We start from the raw sequence: 24998 nt of genomic DNA, 5'->3' as shown, positions 1-24998 counted from the left end.
TGTGGGCACTCTTTGGGGTTTGGATCATTTTGAAGGTTCTCAAGGAATTAGGAGGAAGAGTAAGTAAGAGTCATTGGAAAAGTCTATATAGAAGTCAACAACGAATAGAGCAAAGAGCATTTTCTTAGTGGTTCTTCCTTTTCCTTCTCTTCCTTTTCTTTCATCTTCCCTCACCTTCACTGCCATCATTATCAAGTAGCTAAACTTTTTGGACATTTATTACATGTAAGCCACTAATCTGTTTTTAATAGATTTTAAAAATTGAATCCTCTCAATAATCCTGTATGTAGGTATTCTTGTCATTGCTACATCTGAGTTGAGGAAACCGAGGTACACAGAATAAATAACTTGCCCAAAGTCTCACAGCTGGTAAATGTTGGAACACAGACAGACATGTAGCCTAATTCCAGGACTTCCACGTTTAACCACTAGGGAGCGGTACTGCATCTTCTTAAGTTGGCAGCCCATTTGGGTTTGAAACTAATTAGAAAAAGAACTGCTGATTGAGGTGGGGTATGGAGGGTAATGACAGCCAAGTGGGGGAGACAGGGCACAGCCATTGTTGTTACTGGCTTCTGCTATTCTTTGTTATGCTTGCCAATTCTAGTTCCCGCAGACTTCCTGCTACCCCAGCCATATCCTCTCTTCCTAGCCTCACTGTATTCCCCCCAGTTTTATTTGGTAGCAATTCTCAGTTGCACTAGCCCCGTGAACAGGATGGCTGTAGCAACTGAAGAACAAGATGCACGTTATTGAAAACTGGATGACATTCTCCAGTTGCTTTGCTTTTTTTCTTCTATTATTATGGTAAGAGCACAACGTGAGATCTATCCTTTTAACAGATTTTTAGAAGTACAGTATTGTTGGGGTGCTTGGGTGGTTGAGTGGGTTGAGAGACTGACTCTTGATTTTGGCTCAGGTCATGATCCCAGGGGCTTGGGATAGAGGCCTGCATTGGACTCCAAGCTGGGTGTGGAAGCCTGCTTGGGATTCTCTCTCTCTCTCTCTCTCTCTCTCTCTCTCTGCCCTTCTCTCCCACTTGTGCGCGCGCGCACACACACACACACACACACACACACTCTCAAAATAAATAAATAAACGGTTTTTAAAAAAGAGTACAGAATTGTTAACTCTAGGTACAGTAGATCTCTAGAACTTACTCACTTTGCATAACTGAAGTTTTATACACGTTGACATGGATTTCCCCTACCCCAGCCCTGGCAACCATCATTCTCTTCTTTGCTTCTATTGAGTTAGACTATTTTGGATACTTCATATAATTAGAATCATACAATATTTGTCTTTCTGAGACTGGCTTATTCCACTTAGCATAATGTCCTCAAGATTTATCCATGCTGTCACATATTGCAGGATTTCCTTCCTTTTTAAATTTTTTTTAATGTTTATTTAATTTTGAGAGAGAAAAAGGGGGACAGAGCACAAGCAAGGGAGGGCAGAGAGAGAGGGAGAACAGAATCCGAAGCAGGCTTCAGGCTCTGAGCTGTCAGCACAGAGTCCGATGTGGGGCTTGAACCCATGAACTGTGAGATCGTGACCTGTGCTGAAGTCAGACGCTTAACCAACTGAGCCTGTCAGGTGCCCCAGATTTCCTTCCTTTTTAAGGCTGAATAATGTGCCATTGTATTTACCCACTTTCTTTATCCATTCATCTGTCAACGTTCACGTAGGTTGCTTCCACGTCTTGGCTATTGTGAATAGTGCCACAGTGAACATGGGATTGCGATACCTCTTTCTTACAGTCCATACCATAGCTGCATCTTGTGATGTGTGGCACCTAACTGGGACAGGAAATGCCTTACTTCTGTCTGGGGAAGGGAACCATAAGAAGGAGACACTGCTGGCTCTGACCCTGCTGGGAACTAATAAAGACTGAAGCAAAAGGCGACCTCATTTATTACTGGGTGTACTCTTACCCTTCCTACCTGACCCCTTCGTTCTACCACACCTGTAGCAGTGAGCTGCCACACTAAGACACTTTTGATCTTTCATCCAGTGTCCAGTGGATTATTGGATGTCAGTACCCTAGAATTTGGATATTCAGGACAAAGCAGAATGGAATATTAAAATTTGATTAAGTGAGGCAGATAGCAAGGTAGTTAAATAATTTGCTATGGTGCTCAGTCATGGGTGTCGAATCCCAGCACTGCTCTTAGTAAGGTGTGTGATATTGAGGACACTATTTAGATTCCCAAACCCTTGGTTTCTTCATCTATGAAATGCAGATGAAAGTAGTGCCTACCTCATAGGATGTGTGTGCATGTGTGATTAATTAATAAATAGAAAGTCTTTGGAACAACCCCTGCCACAGGGTAAGACCTTAGCACATGCAGGCCGTTGTTAATATCACCAAACCTAGGTATAGTCACAACATGGTATAGTTGTGACATGATTAGTCTGTGTTTACCGATGTCGTAATGATAATGCCTACATGTATACCATGAGTTGAAGAAGGATAAGATGAGATGGAGGTGAGTAAACATTTGAACATTGCCGTGTGTGTTAATGGGTTCACGGGTGACACCAGAAATGTTGAGCTGCCAATTTTGCTTTCAAGAATACCGTTTATCTAAGGAGGGATCTAATTCGTTTTGTGACTTCTGTTTGTTAATTTTCATGATGCCCTTGTTGCTCTGTTAGGTATGTCTTTTCATATTTACACGCTGTGGGGATAAGACATATATAGATCGGAGAAGTGAGTATGAAGACAGGAGAGTCGTTGGTAAATAATGAAAGGAGAGTACCAGATATATGAAGGAAATAACTGTACTTCCTACCTTAAAGTTGAGATATGCGATGAAACTATGTAGATAAAGCTGTAAAAGTTTTTGTGCGTTTGCTTTGGTGTCGTGCCATTTCATGAAGGATTTTTTGGGTTGTTTTTTGTTATTATCTTACCAGAAAAGAAATTCTTTTCTTGCTGGGCTTGGGATACAGTTATTTATCCTTTTTTTTTTTTTTTTGAGCGGTTAAGCACTTAGAAATTATGTTTAAATGGCAACTTTTGATATAGATGATTATTTTCACCATTACACTTGAAAACCAATAGCCATTTATTTTGTTTACAAAGAAATGTTTCAATAAGAATATTTTGGACATCATATCTCACACCATCCAAATACAGAATCTTAAATAACTTTAAAAGAATCCTGAACAAGAAAAATGACAAGGTTTCAATATAAAATATTATATTGATGTTTTGGGATTGTAGGTATTGTTTACTTGGGGACACATGAAATTAAAGACGATTAATTAATACTTAGTAACTGTCCTTATTTGTTTTTTTTTAAATTTTATTTAGCAGAGTATTTCCATATTATTTTTTTATATAAAAAATACAATGTATTATAAGATCAGAAATCTCTAGTCTTTGTTGGGGAGTGCGTGTATCTGTTTAGTTGCCAACTTGTCCTTGGATGAGATTTTGTTCCCCTCATTGTACTACCCTCTCCTTTTCATTGCAAAAAAAAAAAAAAAAAAAAAGAAAAGAAAAGAAAGAAAACAATAATCTCAAGTGCTTATCTTAGTCCCCAAAGAAATAAATAAAAGAGTAGCAGAAGATGGGTGAGATGGAGTGGGAGATAAAATTAGGATAGGTGCAATATGTAAAAATCTTGAAAGTACTTTACTGGGAGAATTATACACAAAATATGATACTGCATAGCCTATAAGAATCCATGACTATTCATAATTTATTCATAGCTACATTAAAAATGTAGAGCCATGCATAATTATTTAATGTATTTTTAAAATTTAAATATTGGATATAAAATTGAGAAAAGCCATATACTTTCCTATAATCTGACTAGTTCTAGAGCAGTATAGGGATGTTTCAAGAAGTCCTGTAATACTCTACCATCCTCTTGTATCTAACATTGGGTTCAGTATACATCAGCAGATATTTTTTTGTTCATGCAGTTTAACATTTACAGTGAATCTTAGGCCTGAGGCCGTGTAGCGGCCTCCAAAATTATACTGTGTGCCTTTGGGTGGGCGGGCACACAAGTTGGTTGCAGCAAGCCAACACTAAGAAAAAACACTCAAGTTTCCAAAGAGTCTTTTTGTTATTTGAAAGTCAGTCTCTTGGGGCACCTGGGTGGCTCAGTCAGTTAAGCGGCTGACTTCGGCTCAGGTCGTGATCTCACAGCTTGTGAGTTCAAGCCCCGCATCGGGCTCTGTGCTGACAGCTCAGAGCCTGGAACCTGCTTTGGCTTCTGTGCCTCCCTCTCTCTGCCCCTCCTCGACTCACACTCTGTCTCTCTCTCTCTCTCTCAGAAAATAAATAAACATTAAAAAAAATTTAAAGGAAGTCAGTCACTTGCTTTTTCTTTTTCTCTCTATCCCCCATTCTTGATTCTGGAGGTTCCGAAAGGCCCTCCTATACTCAGAGTGCTCCACAGACCAGCAGCAAGTGCTCCCCCCCGACCCCAGCACACACACACAAGGGGGCTCATTAGAGTTTCAGGCGGGCCCTCCTCCAGATCTGCTGAATTGGAATCTGCATGTTAACAGGATCTTCAGGTGATTGACAGCCAAATTTGAGGAGCCTGCCCTATGGAATAGGTCAACACTAGGCTGATATTTTTATCTATACTCCTAGAAGGATTGGTTAATTTTCCAAACTCACTTAGGCTCCACAGCTCTTTGAAAGATCCCAGGACCACCTCGTATTACTGTTGGAAGCTTCTAGCTTCTATATGTTTCCAGTATGGAAGATTGTTTATATTATGTTAATAGCGTCAGTCATGAGCAACCATTTATTGGTTACCTATTGGTTGTGGGCATGGCACAAAATGTCTCAAGCTGTATATTTTCTCACTTAATCTTCTCAACGACTCAGCAAAAGAAGTTTTAGTAAGCCAATTTACAGAAAAGAATCCTGAGGCTTGGGGAAGAGGTTATTTGCAAAAGCTTAGATATACCATGTTAGAGCTGAAATTCAAACCCAAGTCTGTCTTCTTTAAGTCCATGCTCCCCAATCCCCTAACTTTCTTTTAAACAGTGCTTTGTTGCTGCCATATTGCTGTGTTCCATTTGCAGTAAGGAAGGGCATGAAATAGTCTATTTATCTGGATCAGGAAACAAGCTTATGTAAGAAATGTATGTTGATATTTATCTGGGCTGCGATTTCTCTCTTTCCAGATTCTGACTTCTAAATGTCTAGTACAAATTCCTTAAGTCTGTAAGATCTTTGTATAGTTTTGCGAACTTTTTTTTGCAAATGTGAGGGAAGAGAACTCATACTTTTGTTTAAATCAAATTTTAACAAAAGCTCCAATGACTCATAAATTAAGAGCTATCATCCTACTCAGTCTGTATCCCACTGACCCTCACCATTGGAATTCCCAATTTTTGGCTGGCATCATTGAACTCATTCTTTCTTAATCCCAGAAGGGCATCAGGATCATCTCAAGATCTTTAAAAAAAAATACAGTTGCTCAGACCTCTTCTCAGACCTCTTGAAGTATGATCTTTGGGACTGGCACTCAGAAATCCGTATTTGTAAGAAGCCCACAACTGATTCTTACCTAGAGAGCAGTTAGTCAGCAGTGTTTTCTTTAACAACTTTGAATAAAAGGGGATACTTCACGCATGCCCTGGTATGGAATAATCTCCCAGCGGGAGACCTAGAGGAGACCCAACCCTCCCACAAGGGAATCATCACCACCTAGTACAGGCTTTCTAAGATGCTGAGGCATGCAGAGAGATCTAGAGGGCTCTGTTTTGCTCCTTACTCTCTAAAGTATACTCTCTTTTATTGCCCACTGCTTCTGATACTAGTGTGTGTTTAGCGTTGCCAGCCTTTAGTTATGATTGAGAAAATAACAACCTGAAGATGTTTTGATAAGTCCGTTTGACCTTTGAGTTATCTTCTTCCTGAGAAGAAGGAAAAGAAAGTTCCAAGGAGTTTATGGGAGGAGATTGTTCACCTGCTTATTAGCAAACTGAAGTTTTTCTCCATTCATCCGTGTCTGCTAGAAATACTTGACATTTTCCACCCACATAGGTTCTGATGACATCACTTTCACTATCACCTTTGGAGTAAGATGGGCTGCTTTTTCATGCGCATGCAGAATGGTGATTGGTGGATACGGACTTGTGTTTTTCCATTACTTTTTTGTAATCTTGTTTTAGTTCACAATGATGATCTACCATTTTCTCTTTGTTCCAGAGAACTGTACAAGCTGTCAGGTAACATTTATTGAGAACTACAATTTGTGTAGGGCAAGTTTAGAAGCTCAGACACCAATAGTTTGTCAAAGAAAAGCTATTAGGCTCTGTTTTTGTGGAATCCTAGGATCTGAGGTCATCCAGTCCAGCTTCTGCAGCATGGCTTCGAGATGGCTCTGTGCCTTCTAGGGGAGTTGATGACTTCACAACAGCCGTTCTGGCTTTCAACAGCTTGAGCTGAAAGAAAGTCTGTTCTTTAGCTGTGCTAAATACTCTCTCTTTAGACTTTCTAGTCACGATTCCAGTTTTGTCTTCTGGAGCTTTGCAGAATTGTCCAAACCTTTCCCTTCACAACAGCCTTTGGGAACCCGATGCTGCACCTAAACTTCTCTTCCCAAGCTACAACATGACTCTTCATGGACATTATTTTCTAAAACGGACACATTAATCACAACCACATATGTTACTGAGAGAGCCAGCAAAGACTGAATTGTCATCATTTGCTAGAAACCAGGTCCATTAATGTTTTCTTTCCCTGTCTTCTGGTGCCAGTTCATTGAACTCTTCTGTTCTTGGCCCCTTAAATATGTTAATCTTCACATTTTATTTTATATAATAAAAATACTGGTGAAAGACAAGAGAGCCTTTAAGAGTTATGTAAAATACAATTACTTTTATTTTTATTTTTTTGATTAAAAATTTTTTTAATGTCTACTTATTTTTGAGAGAGAGAGAGAGGAGAGAGAGAGAAAGAGAGAGAGAGAGAGAGAGAGAGAGAGAGAGAGAGAGAGAGAATGGGGGAGAGGAAGACACAGAATCCAAAACAGGCTCCAGGCTCTGAGCTGTCAGCACAGAACCCGATGTGGGGCTTGAACCCACGAACCATGAGATCATGACCTGAGCCAAAGTCAGATGCTTAACTGACTGAGCCACCCAGGTGCTCCAAAATAAAATTACTAAAAGATGCTTTAAGGTCCAGAATCCATTTTCTGTAAATACTTGCACAAAGGCATTCTGATAAACATTTGATGTTATAGATATAACTATTATAGTACTTTAAAAATAATTCTGTCTCTCCTGGTGATTAATATCTGCAAAAGATTTCATGATACTGCATCATTAAAATAATCTCTGCTTTATCTGATTTCTATATTAAAATTTGTTCTATGTTCATGTCACGATGTTCTTAAACAAATCAAAGATTTTTTTGAATCTAAGACTTTTCTAGTTAGCCTTTCTTTAGATAGTAACTATAAAAAGTTTCATATTACTAATTTTAAATAATCAATTTCTGTGATTTTTAAACTATGGATTTCTGTGAGTGGGCACGGGAATTATACTGCCTTTTTCATTGTGAAGATAGACTTGAAGGTCAAGACAATAGGAAGAACAGAAGAAATTTTGAATACCTGGAATGATAAATTTTTAGAAAAACTACTTCATAGGTTAAAGTACATTTTTTTCATTGATTTATTATAATTAGCATTACACCAAAGAGTGATATAATCCAGTCAATCAGTAACTGCTAGAATAAATCACTCAGCACCCCCCCCCCAAAAAAATTTCTCTACTCTTCTCTTCCTTTCCTTCTCCCTAGAATGAATGGATAATGGTGCAGTGCTTTAGTAAAAAGCTCTATCTCAACAGAAAAAAAACTCAAACCTCTTTTAATTCTTACTGCATAAAATGAAACATAATGAAAGTATGGTAGATGCTAGCCTAAAAAATATATATAAATATAAATAAGCAAAAACACACATATTTAAACAAATCTATGTGTGTGTTTGTTTTTGTTTTTGTTTTTTTTGAGAGAGAGAGAGAGAGAGCATGTGCACGTGCCTGCATGCGAGCTGGGGAGGGAGACAATCTTAGGCAGGTTCCTCTTCCAACTCGGGGCTCCATCTCATAACCCCAGGATCACAATCCCGCAAAAATCAAGAGTCGGAAGCTTAACCGACTGAGCCAATCAGGTGCCCCATGGTTTTATTTCTTATAATGTGTTTGAAAATCCTTCAGATTTCTTAGACCTCAGATTCTGCTCCTGGAGAACTGGTGAAGAAACTGTAAGCCATATATTCCAAATGATTGCTCTCCATATGCAGTGGTGTGTGTAGGCTTCAACTGGTTTATGAGACCTATTTTTAATTTTCAGGAAATTTGGAGCTGACTGACCTCACATTGATAGCTTCAGATTGGCCATGATGGGTGTATTTATACCATGGAAATTGGCAAAGAGCTCAGAGCTGGTTGTTAAACATTTACTTGCTCATCATTGAATATGGGTATTTATAAAAAGTTTCTAGGATACTTGTATAAAAACAAATGTTTTAATTTAAAAAATTAAAGGTATATGTTAATATTGGGAACTCTGACATTGTTTTTATAGACTTGTAAGGCTAGGAGTATCTTCTGCTCTTTTGTTTGTCCGTCTTTCCTCAGGATCTTACTAGACACACGCTAGATGTCATTTGTAAGAGAACTTTAAAATTACATGTTATGGCTAATGCATAACTAATATTTTCAAAAATAATTCTGGAATGCATCTCTGCAGAAAAATTCTGTAATGCATTCTCTTTTGGCTGCCCATTAAAAATCAGATGAAGTAAGATTTTACTTTCAAGATGTCATGTAAATTTAGTTATTTTAAAATAGGACTATGAAGGAGGAAGCAAGGGGAGGTAATATAATCTTCCATACACTGTGTTGTCTTCTGCAACTGATTCATTCTTCTTTTGCCCTTCTTTGGTTTATTTTCTTGCCTTCCTTCTTTATTCTCTCTTCATCTTTTCCGTGGTAGAAGAATCTATTTTCATGTCTATACCCACCCTCTTCCGTTACTTACTTGACCCTTGGAGATTTTTTTAGGAATATGCTCAGCATTTTTGGCTGCTAAAATGTGCTAAAACGTGAGCCAATTAATGACATATTTATTGACAAGTTTTAGGAAACTTGCAGGGTTCATTCTGTGAGAATGATTTGCAAGCTATAATATGTTAGAATGTCAAGCAAGTGGAAACAATTAGTAGCACTAATGTCTTAACCCCAGGTTTACCACTGAGAGAGGGAGATCATTGATGAAAAGGCCCATCTGTTCCAGAGATGGTTCCAACTTGCTTGCATAGCCATTTGTGAAGCAAATCAGTTCAGACATTATACTGCCTGTATAGCTATTTATATATCTATTTCTCAAAATCGTTGGTTTTGTGCACATTTTACTATGTTTTTGAGATATAAGACTTTATTTTTGGATACTATAGTTATTCAGCAATGTGTTTAGTATATTACACGCACCAGGAACATGTATTTTGAAATTGTTGCCAGCTCTAAGAATTGTGAAATCAGTGAGTTAAGTATACCTTTCAGATGAGTTAGTGGACTTAACATTTTGGCAATAATTTGATGTTGGAGGAATAGATTCAGCTCAGGATGAGTTTCATTTCTATTTACAGAATGAAAGATGGTAGAGTTCTGTTACTAGAATCAAGTTCTTTCTTAAAATACCCTTAACCTACTTATTTTTTTCTAAATAATGATGCTACACTTCTTACATAGAGTTTCACGGTTTACCACCTATTTTCACATTTATCTCATTTTTCCATTAGATATCTGTCCTCTGCTCTTTTCTTCCCACGTAGAAGTCATTGAATTATTGACTCTAAGATTTGAAAGGGCCTTACAAGTCACCTGATCAAGTCCTCTACCCAAGTGGTCAGCCTGTCAGCTGTTTCCAAGAGGAGAAAATATTAGAGATAGACAGGGTGACCATTGGGTCAAATAAGGTAGTGAAAATAGAATTTCTTTTTTTGTGAGAAAGGCAGACAGTATGATTTCTTTACTTCTACCCCTTTATTTGATGATGATGATGATTAATTATTTTGGCTCAGCCTACTGAGCCTGTGAACTTCTGGTTTAGAGGCTCTCTGGTCACTTTAAGGCCATCAATTCCTACCATCCGGGGCCTTTGTCAGTCTGTCAGCTTCAACCTTTACCCATGGGCCAAGCCTAAGGCGTGTGATTTTCTGGGATTGTAAAATACTTGTGTTTTATTTCTGCAGCAATTGATATTTCTTCAAGTTTTTTTCTTTTCTTTTCTTTTCTTTTTTTTTTTTAGTGATTTAGTTATTTCAAATCACATTAATAAACAATTGGAACAAATGAAGAGTTAAAAGTACGGAACGTAAAAATCGTTTGCCTGCTCCAGTTTGAAATTTATTTATTTCTGACTTCAGTAAATCTTTGGCTCTTATTTTAAAATACTTATCAGTTATTCTTCTCTTGTTGTGATGAGGATACAAATCCAGGCAGGTACATTGATTGTTCTGTGACGCAGATGGAAAAGACGGAAACCCAGCCAGGCTGGGGCTTGGTTTGTCAGGTGATTATCTTTTAATCGTGGCTTGATCGATGACTGTATGCCATGTGAAGTCACTGGAAAAGTGATGGTTACGTGAAATTGTGGAAAGATTGATGCAACAGGGGGAACTGTGCTTCCTGAGTCAATGCAATTGGCAGTTTGGCAAATTGCGCAAATATGATTCCTCAGCTGCAGGATCAGGAACTCAGGGTAATCACTGTGTAAAAAGGAAAATGAATTCGCTAGCGAGTGCAGAAGGTAAGATGAATGTAAAATCAACCATCTCCAAGTGCACTAAGAGTAGTTCTGCCGCCTTGGCTTCCCGTTGCCAGGAGAGGGATGAGCTAACACCTGGGTGTGTGTGCGTTACCAACTGTGTCCACAGGAGATGATACACCTGCTAAACCCGGGATTCGTTCTGTATGGACACCGTAGACAGGCATGCACACGTCCTCCATTTCACAGCCCATTGTTAACTCCGGCTTTAGAGCCACAGAAAAGAAAATGAAGTGTTGATGAAAAGCCGTCAGTCCTCCTGTAAACAAATGTAAGGTAAACGGACTTAGAGGGGCTTATTGTAAGTTCAGAGTCTTCAATTTTATCTCTATTTCCAAATGAATGATTCTGAAGGCAAAGCCTCTCCAGGACTCTTTGTTTAGACTTTACAACAAAAATAGTCTTAGGGAGTTCTTGCCTAGAGGTTTTGTGGTTCTCTTGTGACCATGGAGATTAATCTTCTTCCTGGGAAATCAGCTGTTCACAACACTGCTGCTTTCATTCCCAGAGAATTTCCATTCCTGCCTGGGAATGTCGGATACAGCAACAAGCATTGAGGTCTCTAAATAGTGCCCCCAGGTCACGAACTCCCTGACCCTGTCTCAAGTCCCCTTCAGTTATTCATTTTCCTCCTCACTGTGCCAGAAAGTTTTCAGGTGGCCACAGCCCAGCTGCATCTCAAGGGCACTTTCTGCTGTTGGTGATACTGCTGGGAGGTTGGGAGTGAAAAGCAAGACCATTCATTTATTCATTTACTCATGGATTTATTTAATCAGTATTTATTGTGCTCTTGTTGTGTTTCAGGCTCTACGTTGGGTAGGAGTAGTGCACTAGTGAGCTAAAAGAGATGCCATCCCAAGACTGACAGACCGTGTAGTCTGGGGGTGCAAGATCAAACAATCACACTGATTAATGTATATTTTCACACTGAGGTATTAAACATAACGGAAGAACTGGAGTTAGACTAGAGATACTCTGAGGAGACCATAGTTTTCCATGACTGGAAGAATGTGAAGGCAGAATGGGTGTGAGAGAAGTAAAGAGGCCAGAGCCCCAGTGAAGGAGTGCCTATGGAGACTAGGGAGGTGCAGCAGGCCGAACCACAGGGAAATTAAAGCCCTTGTAGAGAATTTTGGTCTTTATGGTGAAAGCAGATGGGAAGCTAGTTTGCTGACGGGTTTTAGATGGAGGAAACCCAATGGGGGTTGTGTCATGAAAAGATAATTTTGGCAGTGGGAGGTAGAAGGGCCATATAGGTGGCAGGGATATTCCTTCCACTTTAGAACCTTGAAGCTGGTTGGTTATGTATCCAACATTTCTTCATCGTTGCCTCACTGCCGAATACTGTTTGTGTGCACATCTGTGTCCTCCTCCAGACCCTACATTCTTTGAAGTTTGGGACGCTCTTCTATTGGCTTTTGGGTCTCCTGTAGTGTCAGACACCAGTTTTGCATATGCATCCAACAGATGCTTTATTGAAATATTTTTTTAATATTTATTTATTTTTGAAAGAGAGAGTGTGAGTGGGGGAGGGGCAGAGGGAGAGGGAGACACAGAATCCGAAGCTGGCTCCAGGCTCTGAGCTGTCAGCACAGAGCCTGACATGGGGCTCGAGCCTGCAAACCGTGAGATCATGACCTGAGCCGAAATCAGCACTTAACCGAATGAGCCACCCAGGCACCCCCAACAGATGCTATATTTAAAAAGTGTGGCTCTTCTTCATCTCACAAGACACGTCAGTAGGCTTAACACAGCTCTTCTGTATTCTGGGGATGGCATTATCTAGCAATCTAATTTGTTCCAGAAGACAGTGGAAGATAAAAATACACTTGCCTTTTTCTTTTGCTAAGTCACATGTGCCTTGAATTCCATTTCCATACATTAATGTCTTCTAGAAAATGACCTTTATAGTTCTCTCTTCACGTCAAACTAAAGCATTGCTATTGTCATTATTATTACTATCTCCTCATAAATATAAGAGACATTTTAGGGGAGATTTGCTTCTCAGAGAAATTTCCTACAGAGTTGAAGAAACAAAATCACATCGGAAATTTTCTGACTTTGAAAACCAGGCGTTTTTGAGGCCATAAGGGTGGTAATGCTTGTGTCAGAGCCTAGAGAGCAAGTTCTTTGCAGAAGCATTCAGATTCAAATATAAAATATACTGTGATGACCAAACACACACTGGGGGGCTAAGCGAGTATGAGTTTGCTATTTCTCCTTTAAATGAGTAAATGTGTATACATATATGTGTATGTGTGTGTGTATGTACATATATATATATACACTTTTTTTTAACCAGAGAAGTAATACAAAATTTCAGTGAGTTAATCTATCTTATCTTATCTATATCTTACGTATATCTTATATATCTTATATATATATCATGTATGTATGTGTATATACATACATACATGATATATATATACACATTTTTTTTTTTAACCAGAGAGGTAATACAAAATTTCAGTGAGTTAATCTACTATTTTGGGTTGTGGGCCAAGCTCTTCTGACTGACTGAAGCCTCCAGCAAAGCTGTGCTTAGGTGAGGGGCAGGACCAGACTGCCTCCCACAGTGCAGTCTTCTCAATAACTTTGTCAAAGAGGCTTGTAATCTTCCCCTGGCTGTTTGATCTCTATTTTCTTTTGTAGCGGACTGCTACAGTTTCTTTTGTGCCTCAGTCAGATTAATATCCAGTAGGGGAAGGTATAAAGCACATGAGTTTGACAGAAAGGAAGAAGGTTATTATGACATTCAGAAGCAAAGAAAAGATCTCTTCTCATATACCTTGTGGGCAAGTCCCTGGGGGTAGTTTTATTAGCGACTTTCACTGAAAGTAAAAAAATGAGGGGCATATAAATAGCACTGATCCTGCTCCTGCCTAGATTAAGATTAGCTTAAGTGCGGGCTGAAAGGTCACACAAGGGCATGGTTCTCTGTAATAGGTAATCATTTAAATCACACACTCAGGAATCTCAATGCAAAGGATGTTCAGATAACATATTTCCAGAAGAAAAATATTTCCAGCTTTTCTTTTACCAGGGGTGAGAAGTTCTAGTTGATTTTGTAAGTGGGAAAATTCTTTCCACTGCAGAAATTGGGCCTGGGGGAAGGATAAAGCAGAAGGGAACAGAACAACAGGATTAATTAAGATCATTTGCTGCTCTGCTCCACAATTTTATTACTCCTCCTAAAATGCAATGGAGAGCAGCAGAAATGGGCCACAGTGATTTGTGTTTGAATTCTGAGCCCTTCAGCAAAACGTATCCTCTATGGGCTGCATTTGTGCAAGAAGAATGGCAATAAAAATATCTGTCTTTCCCATTTTAGTGGGCTTTTGTAAAGAAAAAATTAGATTATGTAAGGAAAACACCACACTTGTTATTTGCCAGGCACCGTTCTAAGCATTTATACTCATTCTTTCACTTGGTTCTTAAAATAATCTTATAGGTAGACTCTATTCTCTCCTTTTATAGGGAAAACAGAGCCACGGAGAGCCAAAGTAACTTGCTCAAGGCTGGCCAGTAAGTCTTGGTGCTAGGATTTGAACCCATGCACTCGGGTTCCAGAAGTTCATGCTTTTAATCACTCAGATTAAAAAGAGGAAAAACAACAACAACAACAACAACAACAACAACAACAACAACGACTCTTAACTAAATGAGAAGACCAGTTTTTGAATCCTGGCTTCATGGGCTGTGTTACTGTGGTCAGACCTCTTAAGCACTCTGAACTTCAGTTTGCTCATCATAAAATAACACCTACTTTTAGATGTTTGGTGAGGACTAAGTAAGAAAAAAATGCAAAGTTCAGTTTTCAACCAATAGGAGGCATGCAGTATATTATTATTTATTGAGGGTGGGATGGTATATTTGTCTGCTCGGGTTGCCCTAATAAAATACCGCTGACTGGGTGAACAGTCAGAACAACAGAAATCTATTTTCTTACAGTCCTGAAAGCTGGAAGTTCAAGGTTAAGGGACAAGCAGGGTTGATTTCTGAGACCTCTCCCTGGTTTTCAGGTAGTCTTCTCGCTGTGTCCTCAAATGGTCTTTCTCCATGCACCTGGGGGAGAGAGAGGAGGGATTGCTGGTGTCTCTTCTTCTTGTTGAAAGGATTAGGGTCCGACCCTTATGATCTCATTTAACCTTAATTATTTCCTTAAAGGTCCTGTCTCCAAATATAGTCACATTGGAGATTAGGGCTTCACAAATGAATTTGGAGGAGACACAGTTCAGTCCTTATCAAGCTGGTAAGCTGGGGAGAGAGAATTGGAAGGAAAGTAGCATTTGGAGTATTTTTGATCTTTAAAGTAGATTTCTTAGGTAGCAATTCGGGAGGCAGAAGAAACTGTCAGCTATGTGTAGTAAATTAGGAGATATACAATATACTCATAACTGTATGCCATTCGTATTCCATTTGGAGCTATAGAAAGTGTCTCCATACTATCGATTTTTGCTCTTTTAGGTGAGCCTGAATTTAAATACATTGGGAATATGCATGGTAATGAGGCCGTTGGACGGGAACTGCTCATTTTCCTGGCCCAATACCTGTGCAACGAATACCAAAAGGGGAACGAGACCATCGTCAAGCTGATCCACAACACTCGTATCCACATCATGCCTTCCCTCAACCCTGATGGCTTTGAGAAGGCTGCATCTCAGGTGAGTTCTGGCCAGCTCAGAGCAGGGCACGCTTTCTTCATTTCATATGTTTGTACCTATGTGCTTATGTGTAAGTAATATACTCATATGAAGTTTGCACAGGGGGCAGAGGAGGATATAAGGGACATGCCATTCAACTTGCTGGCAAGAAAAAAATTTAGAAGGTAAGAGATGGTGGGTGAATTTCTTCAGCAGAGATTGCCAATGAGAAATTTTGTTAATAAGTCAATATTCAATTGTTTTGTAGTTAAATAAATCATATTTATTCACCCACATTTGTGACTAGATAAATTTCCTTTCTTCTAAAAATCTAAAAATTGGACTATTGCCAAGTGTTGAAGAGTCATGCCACGGCTGTCTCTGAATGTGGTGATGTCCTAGCGCCCTCTACTGACAACGAGGAAGAAATATTTTGGCCAGATGTATGTTTAATTCTTGTCTATGTATGATGGGTAAAGTAAAAAACAACAACAACAAGAACTCTTCCTACATCAAACATGAAATTAATTTAATACATTGTAACTGTTAGAGAACCTGGGAAGTAATGACAAAATTGTAAGAGAAAAAATATATGGTATGCGTTCCCTTTTTGTTTGCACAGGTATGGAGAACCTTAGCTGCAGTTTTCTTATTTTATAGGAAGGTACTAAAGTATATAATAGGATGCTTATCTCCAGGTAGAAAGTTGATTTGTACCCTAAAAATGAAAGGTCCAGTGATCTGTCGGTTTGACATTGTAAGGAACCCAGACAGTGAATTTCTGTAAATAACATCGATACAATTTCTAAAGTGATAAAAGGAAAATTCTAGTAACATAGAGAATTAAATTATTTACTATCTTAAGAACTGTAATATTATTTATTATAATTAATAATTATAAATATAATTATTTATATTAAGAATTGTAAGACAGAAGGACAAAAAGATTATCATTTTTATTTTCCGTTTTAGATTTTTATTCCTTAGAGTCTAAGTTATCTGGGCTTATATAATCTCAAGAATATGGGAATTAGCTCTATATCATAGATTATGTATAATTTAATAGTAAAACAAGAAATACGCATTATGGAATATAGCTAAATGTCTTGGAGATTCATTAAATTTCCAGATTATGCCATTGCTGGAATAAAGGGCTTAAAATTGAACAGAAATTTTTCAACTTACAGAGCTCTATGAAGTTGTTCATGAAGACTATAAGAGGGAGGTATATTACAAATATGTAAATAATTTATGTTAAACTCATTTAAAACCTTTGATCTTTAGTAATTTCTTTTGAATACTTAAAAGATTGATTGCTATGATTTACAAAGCCAATGAATATTTTACTTAAACTCAAATCTAGACTGGCATGATTCGTTTAATAAAATTTTTTTTAAGTGTTTTTTTGAGAGAGAGACAGAGACAGAGAGAGAGAGACAGAGCATGAGTGGGGGAGGAGCAAAGAGAGAGGGAGACACAGAATCCAAAGGCTCCAGGCCCTGAGTTGTCAGCCCGATGTGGGGCTTGAACCCTGGAATCTTGAGATCATGACCTGAGCTGAAGTCAGATGCTTAACCGACTGAGCCACCCAGGTGCCCCTAGATTGGCATGCTGTGAAAGGTATCATCTATTACTAATATATACAGATATTTTTTGCAGTTTGATGATACATATCTTTTAAATGTAATTATTATTACACTTAAAATATTATTATTTAAAATATTATTCATTGAAAATATTTTTGAAATGAGCATAACAAATACTTTAAACCTGATACCTTCATATGTTTGTCAGTAAGAGAGTGAAAATGCAGCTTTGAGAGGACATTGCTGAAATAATTAATCTTAATAAATTATTTTAAAAATCATTGATGAAAACCTTAATTAGATAGTAACAATGGTACTAAAGAACTTATTATTTTCCCCCTTGATCTTTTTCAGCCTGGTGAGCTCAAGGACTGGTTTGTGGGTCGAAGCAATGCCCAGGGAATAGATCTGAACCGGAACTTTCCAGACCTGGATAGGATAGTTTATGTGAATGAGAAAGAAGGTGGTCCAAATAATCATCTGTTGAAAAATCTGAAGAAGATTGTGGATCAAAACACGAAGGTAGAGAATATGTGTGGTTTACCTGGGTTCTGTCCTCTAGCCTAAGGAAATGTGTTCTAATATCTTCAACATAACGGAGGACTTAGGAGTAATACTAAAGCTTGTATGGGGTAATTAGCCAGTGCCTGGAAAGTCAAGGCTGGAGACCATGGGATTGGGCAGGGGGTCAGGGGAATAAGAAGTGGGGTGGGGACATGAAGGAAGAACCCAGTTGGGGGTGTCTTAAAAAGTCTTCACGGGCCTTTCAGAGGTGCTTTATCAGCACATCAGAGCATTTCACACTGTTGATCTTTTTCTTTTTTTCCAGAACTTTCTCCTTCTTTGCTTTGCACAACTCCACTCTCTCATGCCCCTTCTACTGCCTTTCCAATTACTGCTCAGCTTCTTTCCCGGCTTCCTCTACCTTGGCTAAGTGCTGGCCTTCAGGGTGCAATCTGCTACCCTTATCTCTTTCCCTGCAGACCCATCTCTGCAACTCCCGATCTCCTGTGGAGTTCTCTTTCTCTATTTTACTTACTCACTGAGTCCCTTTATCTGGCGACACCCAGGGCCTCAAAAAGAAACATTTTCCATAAGAAAACCATGTTTTCTCATTTACCCTATCATCAAAGCCTTGATTTTCTCATCACTGTTACCACCCACCAGCAATCAGTTGGATCCCAGTGATTTGAGGGCCATAACACTTCTTCAGTTTCCTCTACTCTGCAAATTCATTCCACTTTTTGGTTCAGGCCCCCACTGTCTCCTGCTCTGATGAATACAGTAGTCCCCTATTCTTGCTTTGGGTTTCAGCCTCTCTCAATTCTGTTCAATCGTCTCAGATTCCTCCAGAGTGATCTTCATACACAGATTCCTGCCCCATTGCTTTTAAAGCCTTGCCAGCTGTCCATTGTCCAGAGGATAAAGTAAGAACTCAGTATGTCAGAATTGTGTGATGGCTTGGCAGGGAGACTCTGGAAGCAGCCACCTTGGCCGCCCTGGCTCCATATTTGCTGCATGAGTTTTGGAAAGTTATTTAACCACTATATGCTTCTGCTTCTTCATCTGATATGGAGATGATAATGTCTACCCCATAGGATGGTTATAAGGATTGAACGAGTTAATAGATATAAAGTACTTGAAGTCAGGACCCCAGAACTACTATTATTATTTCACATACTTTCTCAGTGCTCTGTGTTAGGTACGTCAGAGTGAGATGGATGCATTGACATCTCCACTAGACTTCAATGCTCCTTCAAACCAATATTGTTTGAACGTTGTTTTCAGTTACCTGGAGAGAGATAGAGCCCATAGTGGAGGAAAGGTGGAAAACCGTTGTTGGCAGCTTTCAGTTCCTCTTCGATTTTTCTAGGCCATTCTGCTTTGGCTCACCAACTACTTCTTGTACCTTTCCTAAGTGAGAATGTGGAAAGTATGATTTCTCCGTTTTATTATAACGCCAAGGCTGCTCAGGTGTCCCTTGGGGTCCGGCAGCTGCTGGCCGACCCGTTCCTTAATTGGGCTCTCATAGTCCACATACTCTAGTCCACCGACTCCTTTTTTGCTCCCTACGCACACCATTTTCTAATGATTTTTTTAACATTTATATATTTGTGAGAGAGCGAGTGAGTGGAGGAGGGGCAGAGAGAGAGGGGGGGACAGAGGATCTGGCTGCTCTGCACTGACAGCAGCCAGCCCAACGCAGGGCTCAAACACACAAACTGTGAGATCATGACCTGAGCCGAAGTCAGACACTCAACTGACTGAGCCACCCAGGCATCCCCCTTTTCTTATTATTTTATGCCTATTTATGTGTTGTTCCAACTGCCTGGCATGCTCTCTCCTTTCTTTTCCATGTCATCTCCTCTGTGAAGCCTTCTTCAGCTCTTCCAGACAGATCCTGTTAAGCTTCCTTGATGTTCTTTACAAATACTTCAGTGTGGTGCTTACAATTATATAGAGCTTTGTGTTTGTTATAATTACTTCTATAACTATTTTGCCTTTTAATTCTAGATTTCAGTCTTTTGGTTGCAAGAATTATAGTTTATATTTGAGTCTGACATAGCAGGCTGGAAATCTGTTATGAATGAATGCAATCGAGCTTGGCAAGCAAATCACAATATCTGAAAATCCACAGCTGGGGTTTCAGACAAGCATTCATCATGCGGTTGGGGCACCAGAGAGAGGATCCAGGAGATAAGCAGGGTCCTGGATTCTTGGTGTAAAGTTCTTAAAACTCTCCTGCCTATATCTAGGATTCATTCCAGAAACTTGGGCTATGCCTACGAGTGGAAGCTGGTCTCAGAAAAGGGCTGGCAGGGGCTGAGGATTCTAGTAGAACCTGGTGAGTGGGTGACTTAAACATTCCTGCTTCTGATTCACAGATACAGTTGCATTTTCTCAGTCCCCATGCATCTTTCCTGGATGAAGGGAGAGCTGGAAAGGCAGGGGAGTGGGTGGGGTCAGCAGAGGTGAAAAGAGGGCAGTCCTGTGTGATAAGCTGTGAGGGAGTAAGAAATGAAAAACTGTTGTGGGATCCCAATGCTGATATTAGCCTACAGACTTTACCCATTGCTTGCATTAACCTGCCTGTGCTGTCTTCACCAAATCTGAGACATGAGAAAAGCAATTCCTGTCACCGCGCAAAGAAGAATCTATGAAATAAGTTCATGTTGACAGGACATTTGATTGGCAGCCTTTGTGCAATGCCATTATTTTCTGTCAGCACTACCTTCCTCTTCCCCAATAGAGCTTGTGTAATATTTGCATAATCTCTGTATTGGATATTTTCTTATTTCTAGCTTAAGCAATACTTACTTAAAAGGTGTATCTTCATGATACTTAAAAAAAAAAATAGAGCTTTCATTGAAACAATCTCAATGCCAATACTTTTTCTGGGTAAAGGTAAATTAAAGAGAAATACATAAAAATTAAAAATTTGGTCTCTTTTCTGGAACAGAAGCAAGGTGTGTTTACATTAGACTAAATCTTCAGTAAACCTGCCTAATAATCCTGGGATGATATTGCTCGTGTCTGGCTCATCTTGTCTTGTTCCATCTCTGTCATTAAGACTGAGACAGTGTTTAGACTGTGCCTGGTAGGAGACATATAGTAGGCATTTACTTAATATTGTTACACGTTTCCCCTTTTCTGACTTCTCCTTCTCAGCTTCTATAACCCTTATAGTAGTTTCTATGTTTATTTATTTATTTTTATGGAGATACAGTTGACATATAACAGAACATTAGTTTCAAATGTGCAGCATAATGATTTGGTGTTTGCATATATTGTGAAATAACCACAATAAATCAGTTAACCACTAGTCACCATACATACAGTTTTTTCTTGTGCTAGAACATTTAAGATCTACTCTCTTAGAAACCTCAAATATAGAGTACAGTATTATTAATATAGTCACCCTGTTGTACATTATATCTCCATGACTTATTTTATAACTGGAAGTTTATACCTTTTGACCACCTTCACCCATTTCCCTCCCCATCCCCCAACATTGCCTCTGGCAACTGCCCATCTGTCCTTATAATGGTTTTTAAATGTCCAGATTTGTAGGAATTAGGGGTTAAAAATGCAGATTAAAAAAAAAGTTTTTATTTGTTTATTTTGAGAGAAAAAGAGACAGAGAGCAGGGGAAGGGCAGAGAGAGAGAGAGAGAGAGAGAGAGAGAATTCCAAGCAGGCTCTCAGTGTGGAGCCCAACACCGCTGGAAACCACGAACCGTGAGATTTTGACCAGAGAGCTGAAATCAAAAGTCGATGCTTAGCCTGTTGAGCCACCCAGGTGCCCCCCCCCCCCAACATGCAGATTTTTATGAATGCTGATTCAGAAAGTCTGGCGTGTGTGTCCTGGGGAAATGGGTGATGAAGAGGAATCTACATTTTTACCAAGTGCTCCAGCTGTTTCCTTGTTCGTCTGAGCCTCTGAAAAAAGTTCTCTCTTGCTCCTGTCTTTTCTCATCTGTTCTTGAGCTCTTTGGCCTGGTCACCACCACTGTTATCTGGGTTTAGTACATGAGCCTTGGCCTGGATTGTTTGAAAGCAGAGTGGATTAAATCAAACAATTTTATTAAATTTATACTTGTCTTTAGTGGCTAGAGTTGTGAAGAAAAGGAAATAAATACAGCTTTAATATATTTTAAAAGCCAAAGCCATCTAATTATAGAACATAACATTTGAGCTCTATTTACAGTTCTTAAATGGAAATTTTAAAGATGGGTCATAATTGATTCTAGCTTCTGTTGGGGCTTAATCTTGAAGGTGTTCCAGAAGTTTCTCTATGGATTACTTAAAGACATAATTATAGTACAAAGAGGATCTCATCATTTAGACAGCCTAAAGCATTCTATTAATAGCCAAAGACAAACTGAGTTTAATTTGTCAAATTGTGGAATTTACTCACTTAATTTACTCACTTAATTTACTCACGTGTTACTGGTAACACGTCTATTAGCAACAGGTATATATAAGAATTAGCAGTAGGTCAAACCTAATGGCCGAATATGACTTTGTGTATTCAGGACTGTAAAATTTATTTCAAAAGCGGTTCTTAAAAATGTTTTTTATTACAAAATTAATGTTATTATGAACAAAAAGATAAAGTAAATATAAATGAGGAGAAACATAACCCTTTACCCTATAGTCTTACATGACCGCCATTCACATTTTGGCATGTATCCTTCAGGATTATTATTATCTTTTAATTTTTTTAATGTTTATTTTTGAGAGAGAGAGAGAGAGAGAGAACAAACACAAGGGGGGTAAGGGCAGAGAGAGAGGGAGGCACAGAATCCAAGGCAGGCTCCAGGCTCTGAGCTGTCAGCACAGAGCCCAACGCAGGGCTGGAACTCCCGAACCACGAGATCTCATGACCTGTCTGAGCCGAAGTCCGACGCTAAACCGACTGAGCCACCCAAGCGCCCCAGAATTATTTTGTATGCATGTATTAATCTGTGAATGTATGGAAGCATACATGCACACTGTTTTGAACCCTCTCAGGCGAATAATAAACACAATAGTAGAGTCTGTCACTGTATGGCTTTGCCTCCTGACCTCCCACTCAAACCAGTCCTTTGCACCAGGGGGTGCTTGCCTACTTCCTCCAAGTGTGCTCTCCTCCTTTCTTATTTTTACCACTCCCCTTTCCCCCTGTCCAAACCCTGCCTTATTTTCCCCTGAGGCATAGTGGAGTTACACCTCCTTCCTAAAGTCTTTAGAGATTTGTCTCTTCTCAACTCATTGAAACAATTGTCAGTACCAATCACTGGGTTTGAGTGAATAGGAGGAATGAAAAGGTTGAACACGGAAGGGGATTGACAAGAAATTCAATAGTATAATGAACACTTAAAGCAGAACATCCTAAAAGAATGTGTTACACTCATATCATATGACACTATTGCCATTTTTTGAACAGTCGAGCCTAAAAAACCATAAATTCATCACAAAGAAAAGCATGTGCATTTTTTGGATTAAAGATTTTTTTTGATTAAGTGATCCATATATGTTCTTTTAAGGTTGATTTAAATCAAAATCTAAACTGGATTTAACAAATTAATTTGAATTCCAGAAACAAATTTAAGTATGTGTAAGAATTTAGTATATGGTAAGGGAATGTTTCAGATCATTGTGGAAAGAAAGGATAAATTCTATATATGAAATTGAGACAAATCCATCTCACAAATATCAGCATAAATCAACATAAAATGTATCTATCTATCTATCTATCTATCTATCTATCTATCATCTATCTATCTATCTAAACATGAACCTCATAAAGGAAAACTTTGGTAAATATATAATTTTTAGAGAGGGATAGAGCTTCTAAATGCCTTATATAGAAAAACTGGCACATAGTGACCACTTAATAGCTTTTGAGTGAATGAATAAAATAAAAAAACAAAGGAAGAGACCATAAAGAAAAGATCAGTAGATTTGACAACATAAATACCTTAATATTTTGTATTTTAATTATTATCATTATTAAATTTGAAAGAAATAAACTTGAAAGACAAATGACAAACTTAGAAAATGTCTATAATATGGATGGTCATGTTTTTACTGAGAAAAAAACTCTTGCAAATTAATAAAAAAAGATCAGCATTTCAATAGAAAAATTAGTTAAACCATGTATAAAAGTGTCACCAAAGAATAAACATGAATGGTGACTAAACATATAAAAATGGTTCTAGTGTTGTTAATTAAAGCGGCATATTTTAAAAAAATTCTAATTTGTCGTGTATCAAAGTGACAGATTAAAACACACACACATATCCTATGTTGGTAAGAGTGATGAGAAATAGCAGGTTTAATATACTATTGCTGTATTTTACAGACAAGCAATTTAGAATGCATGTTTAAAATTTAAAAAATGTGCTTAGCTTTCGGTTTGATCATTCAATTTTTAGGGAAATTTCCTTAAGCAAAGTATAGATCTGCACAAAGAGTAACTACAGGCATGTTCATAGAATTTTCTTTTATAGTGAACAACTCAATACCCAATAATCAGAGATCCTATTCCCTAGCTTTGTTGAAATGTAATTGACAAAAATTGTACACATGTAAGGTGTACAACGTGATGATTCGATATATGTATACATTGTGAAATGATTATCACAATCAAGGTAATTAACATAACCATCCCCTCACATAGATGCCTTAGTTTTCTTTTGTGGTGAGAACAGCTTATAATCTACTCTTTCAGCAAATTTCAAGTATACGATACAGTATTATTAAGTCACCATGCTATGCATTAGATCCCCAGAACTTGTTTATCTTATAACTGAAAGTTTGTACCCTCAGTCCAAAATGCTCCCTTTCTCCCCAAAACCTCCCACCAATTGGAGATTGTCAGTGCTGGTGCATTGGTCTGGAGCCAGACTGATTGGGCTTGAGTCCCACTTACAACTGACTGGCCTCATGCTATTGCCTAACTTCTCTGTGTCTCAATATGCTCATCTGTAAAATGGGAGTACATATAGTCCCTATTTCATAGGACGGATGCAAGACTTCAATGTGTCACACAGAAAGTATTTAGTAAGTATTAGCCATTATTTTATTCATGTTTAAGAATGATACATCTAGGGGCGCCTGGGTGGCTCAGTCAGTTGAGCGTCCGAGTTCGGCTCAGGTCATGATCTCACGGCCCGTGAGTTCGGAGCCCCGCGTCAGGCTCTGTGCTGACAGCTCAGAGCCTGTAGCCTGCTTCCGATTCTGTGTCTCCCTCTCTCTCTGACCCTCCCCCGTTCATGCTCTGTCTCTCTCTGTCTCAAAAATAAATGAACATTAAAAAAAATTAAAAAAAAAAGAATGATACAGCTATACATTATATACTACTCAGACATTACCACAATAATTTAGAAGGCTATTCAATGACATGAAAAAGTATTTGTTACCTGTTGTCAAACAAAAAAAGGTCACATATGAAATGACACATAAA

At 38.6% G+C, this 24998-nt stretch overlaps 1 protein-coding gene across 1 annotated transcript in view; it reads left to right on the top strand.

Moving 5' to 3' along the window:
- Positions 1-24998, top strand: part of CPE (carboxypeptidase E) — a 113970-nt gene that overhangs the window by 64357 nt on the left and 24615 nt on the right. Inside the window, exons 2-3 of the mRNA XM_027068542.2 lie at positions 15287-15483; positions 17403-17570. Coding sequence (XP_026924343.1) covers positions 15287-15483; positions 17403-17570 — 365 coding nt within the window. The remainder of the gene's footprint in view (positions 1-15286; positions 15484-17402; positions 17571-24998) is intronic.

Source organism: Acinonyx jubatus, chromosome B1 (assembly GCF_027475565.1).
Source record: "Acinonyx jubatus isolate Ajub_Pintada_27869175 chromosome B1, VMU_Ajub_asm_v1.0, whole genome shotgun sequence".
Lineage (NCBI taxonomy): Eukaryota > Metazoa > Chordata > Mammalia > Carnivora > Felidae > Acinonyx > Acinonyx jubatus.
Note: the sequence above shows the minus strand (reverse complement) of the source record. Positions and strands in the feature narration are given on the sequence as shown.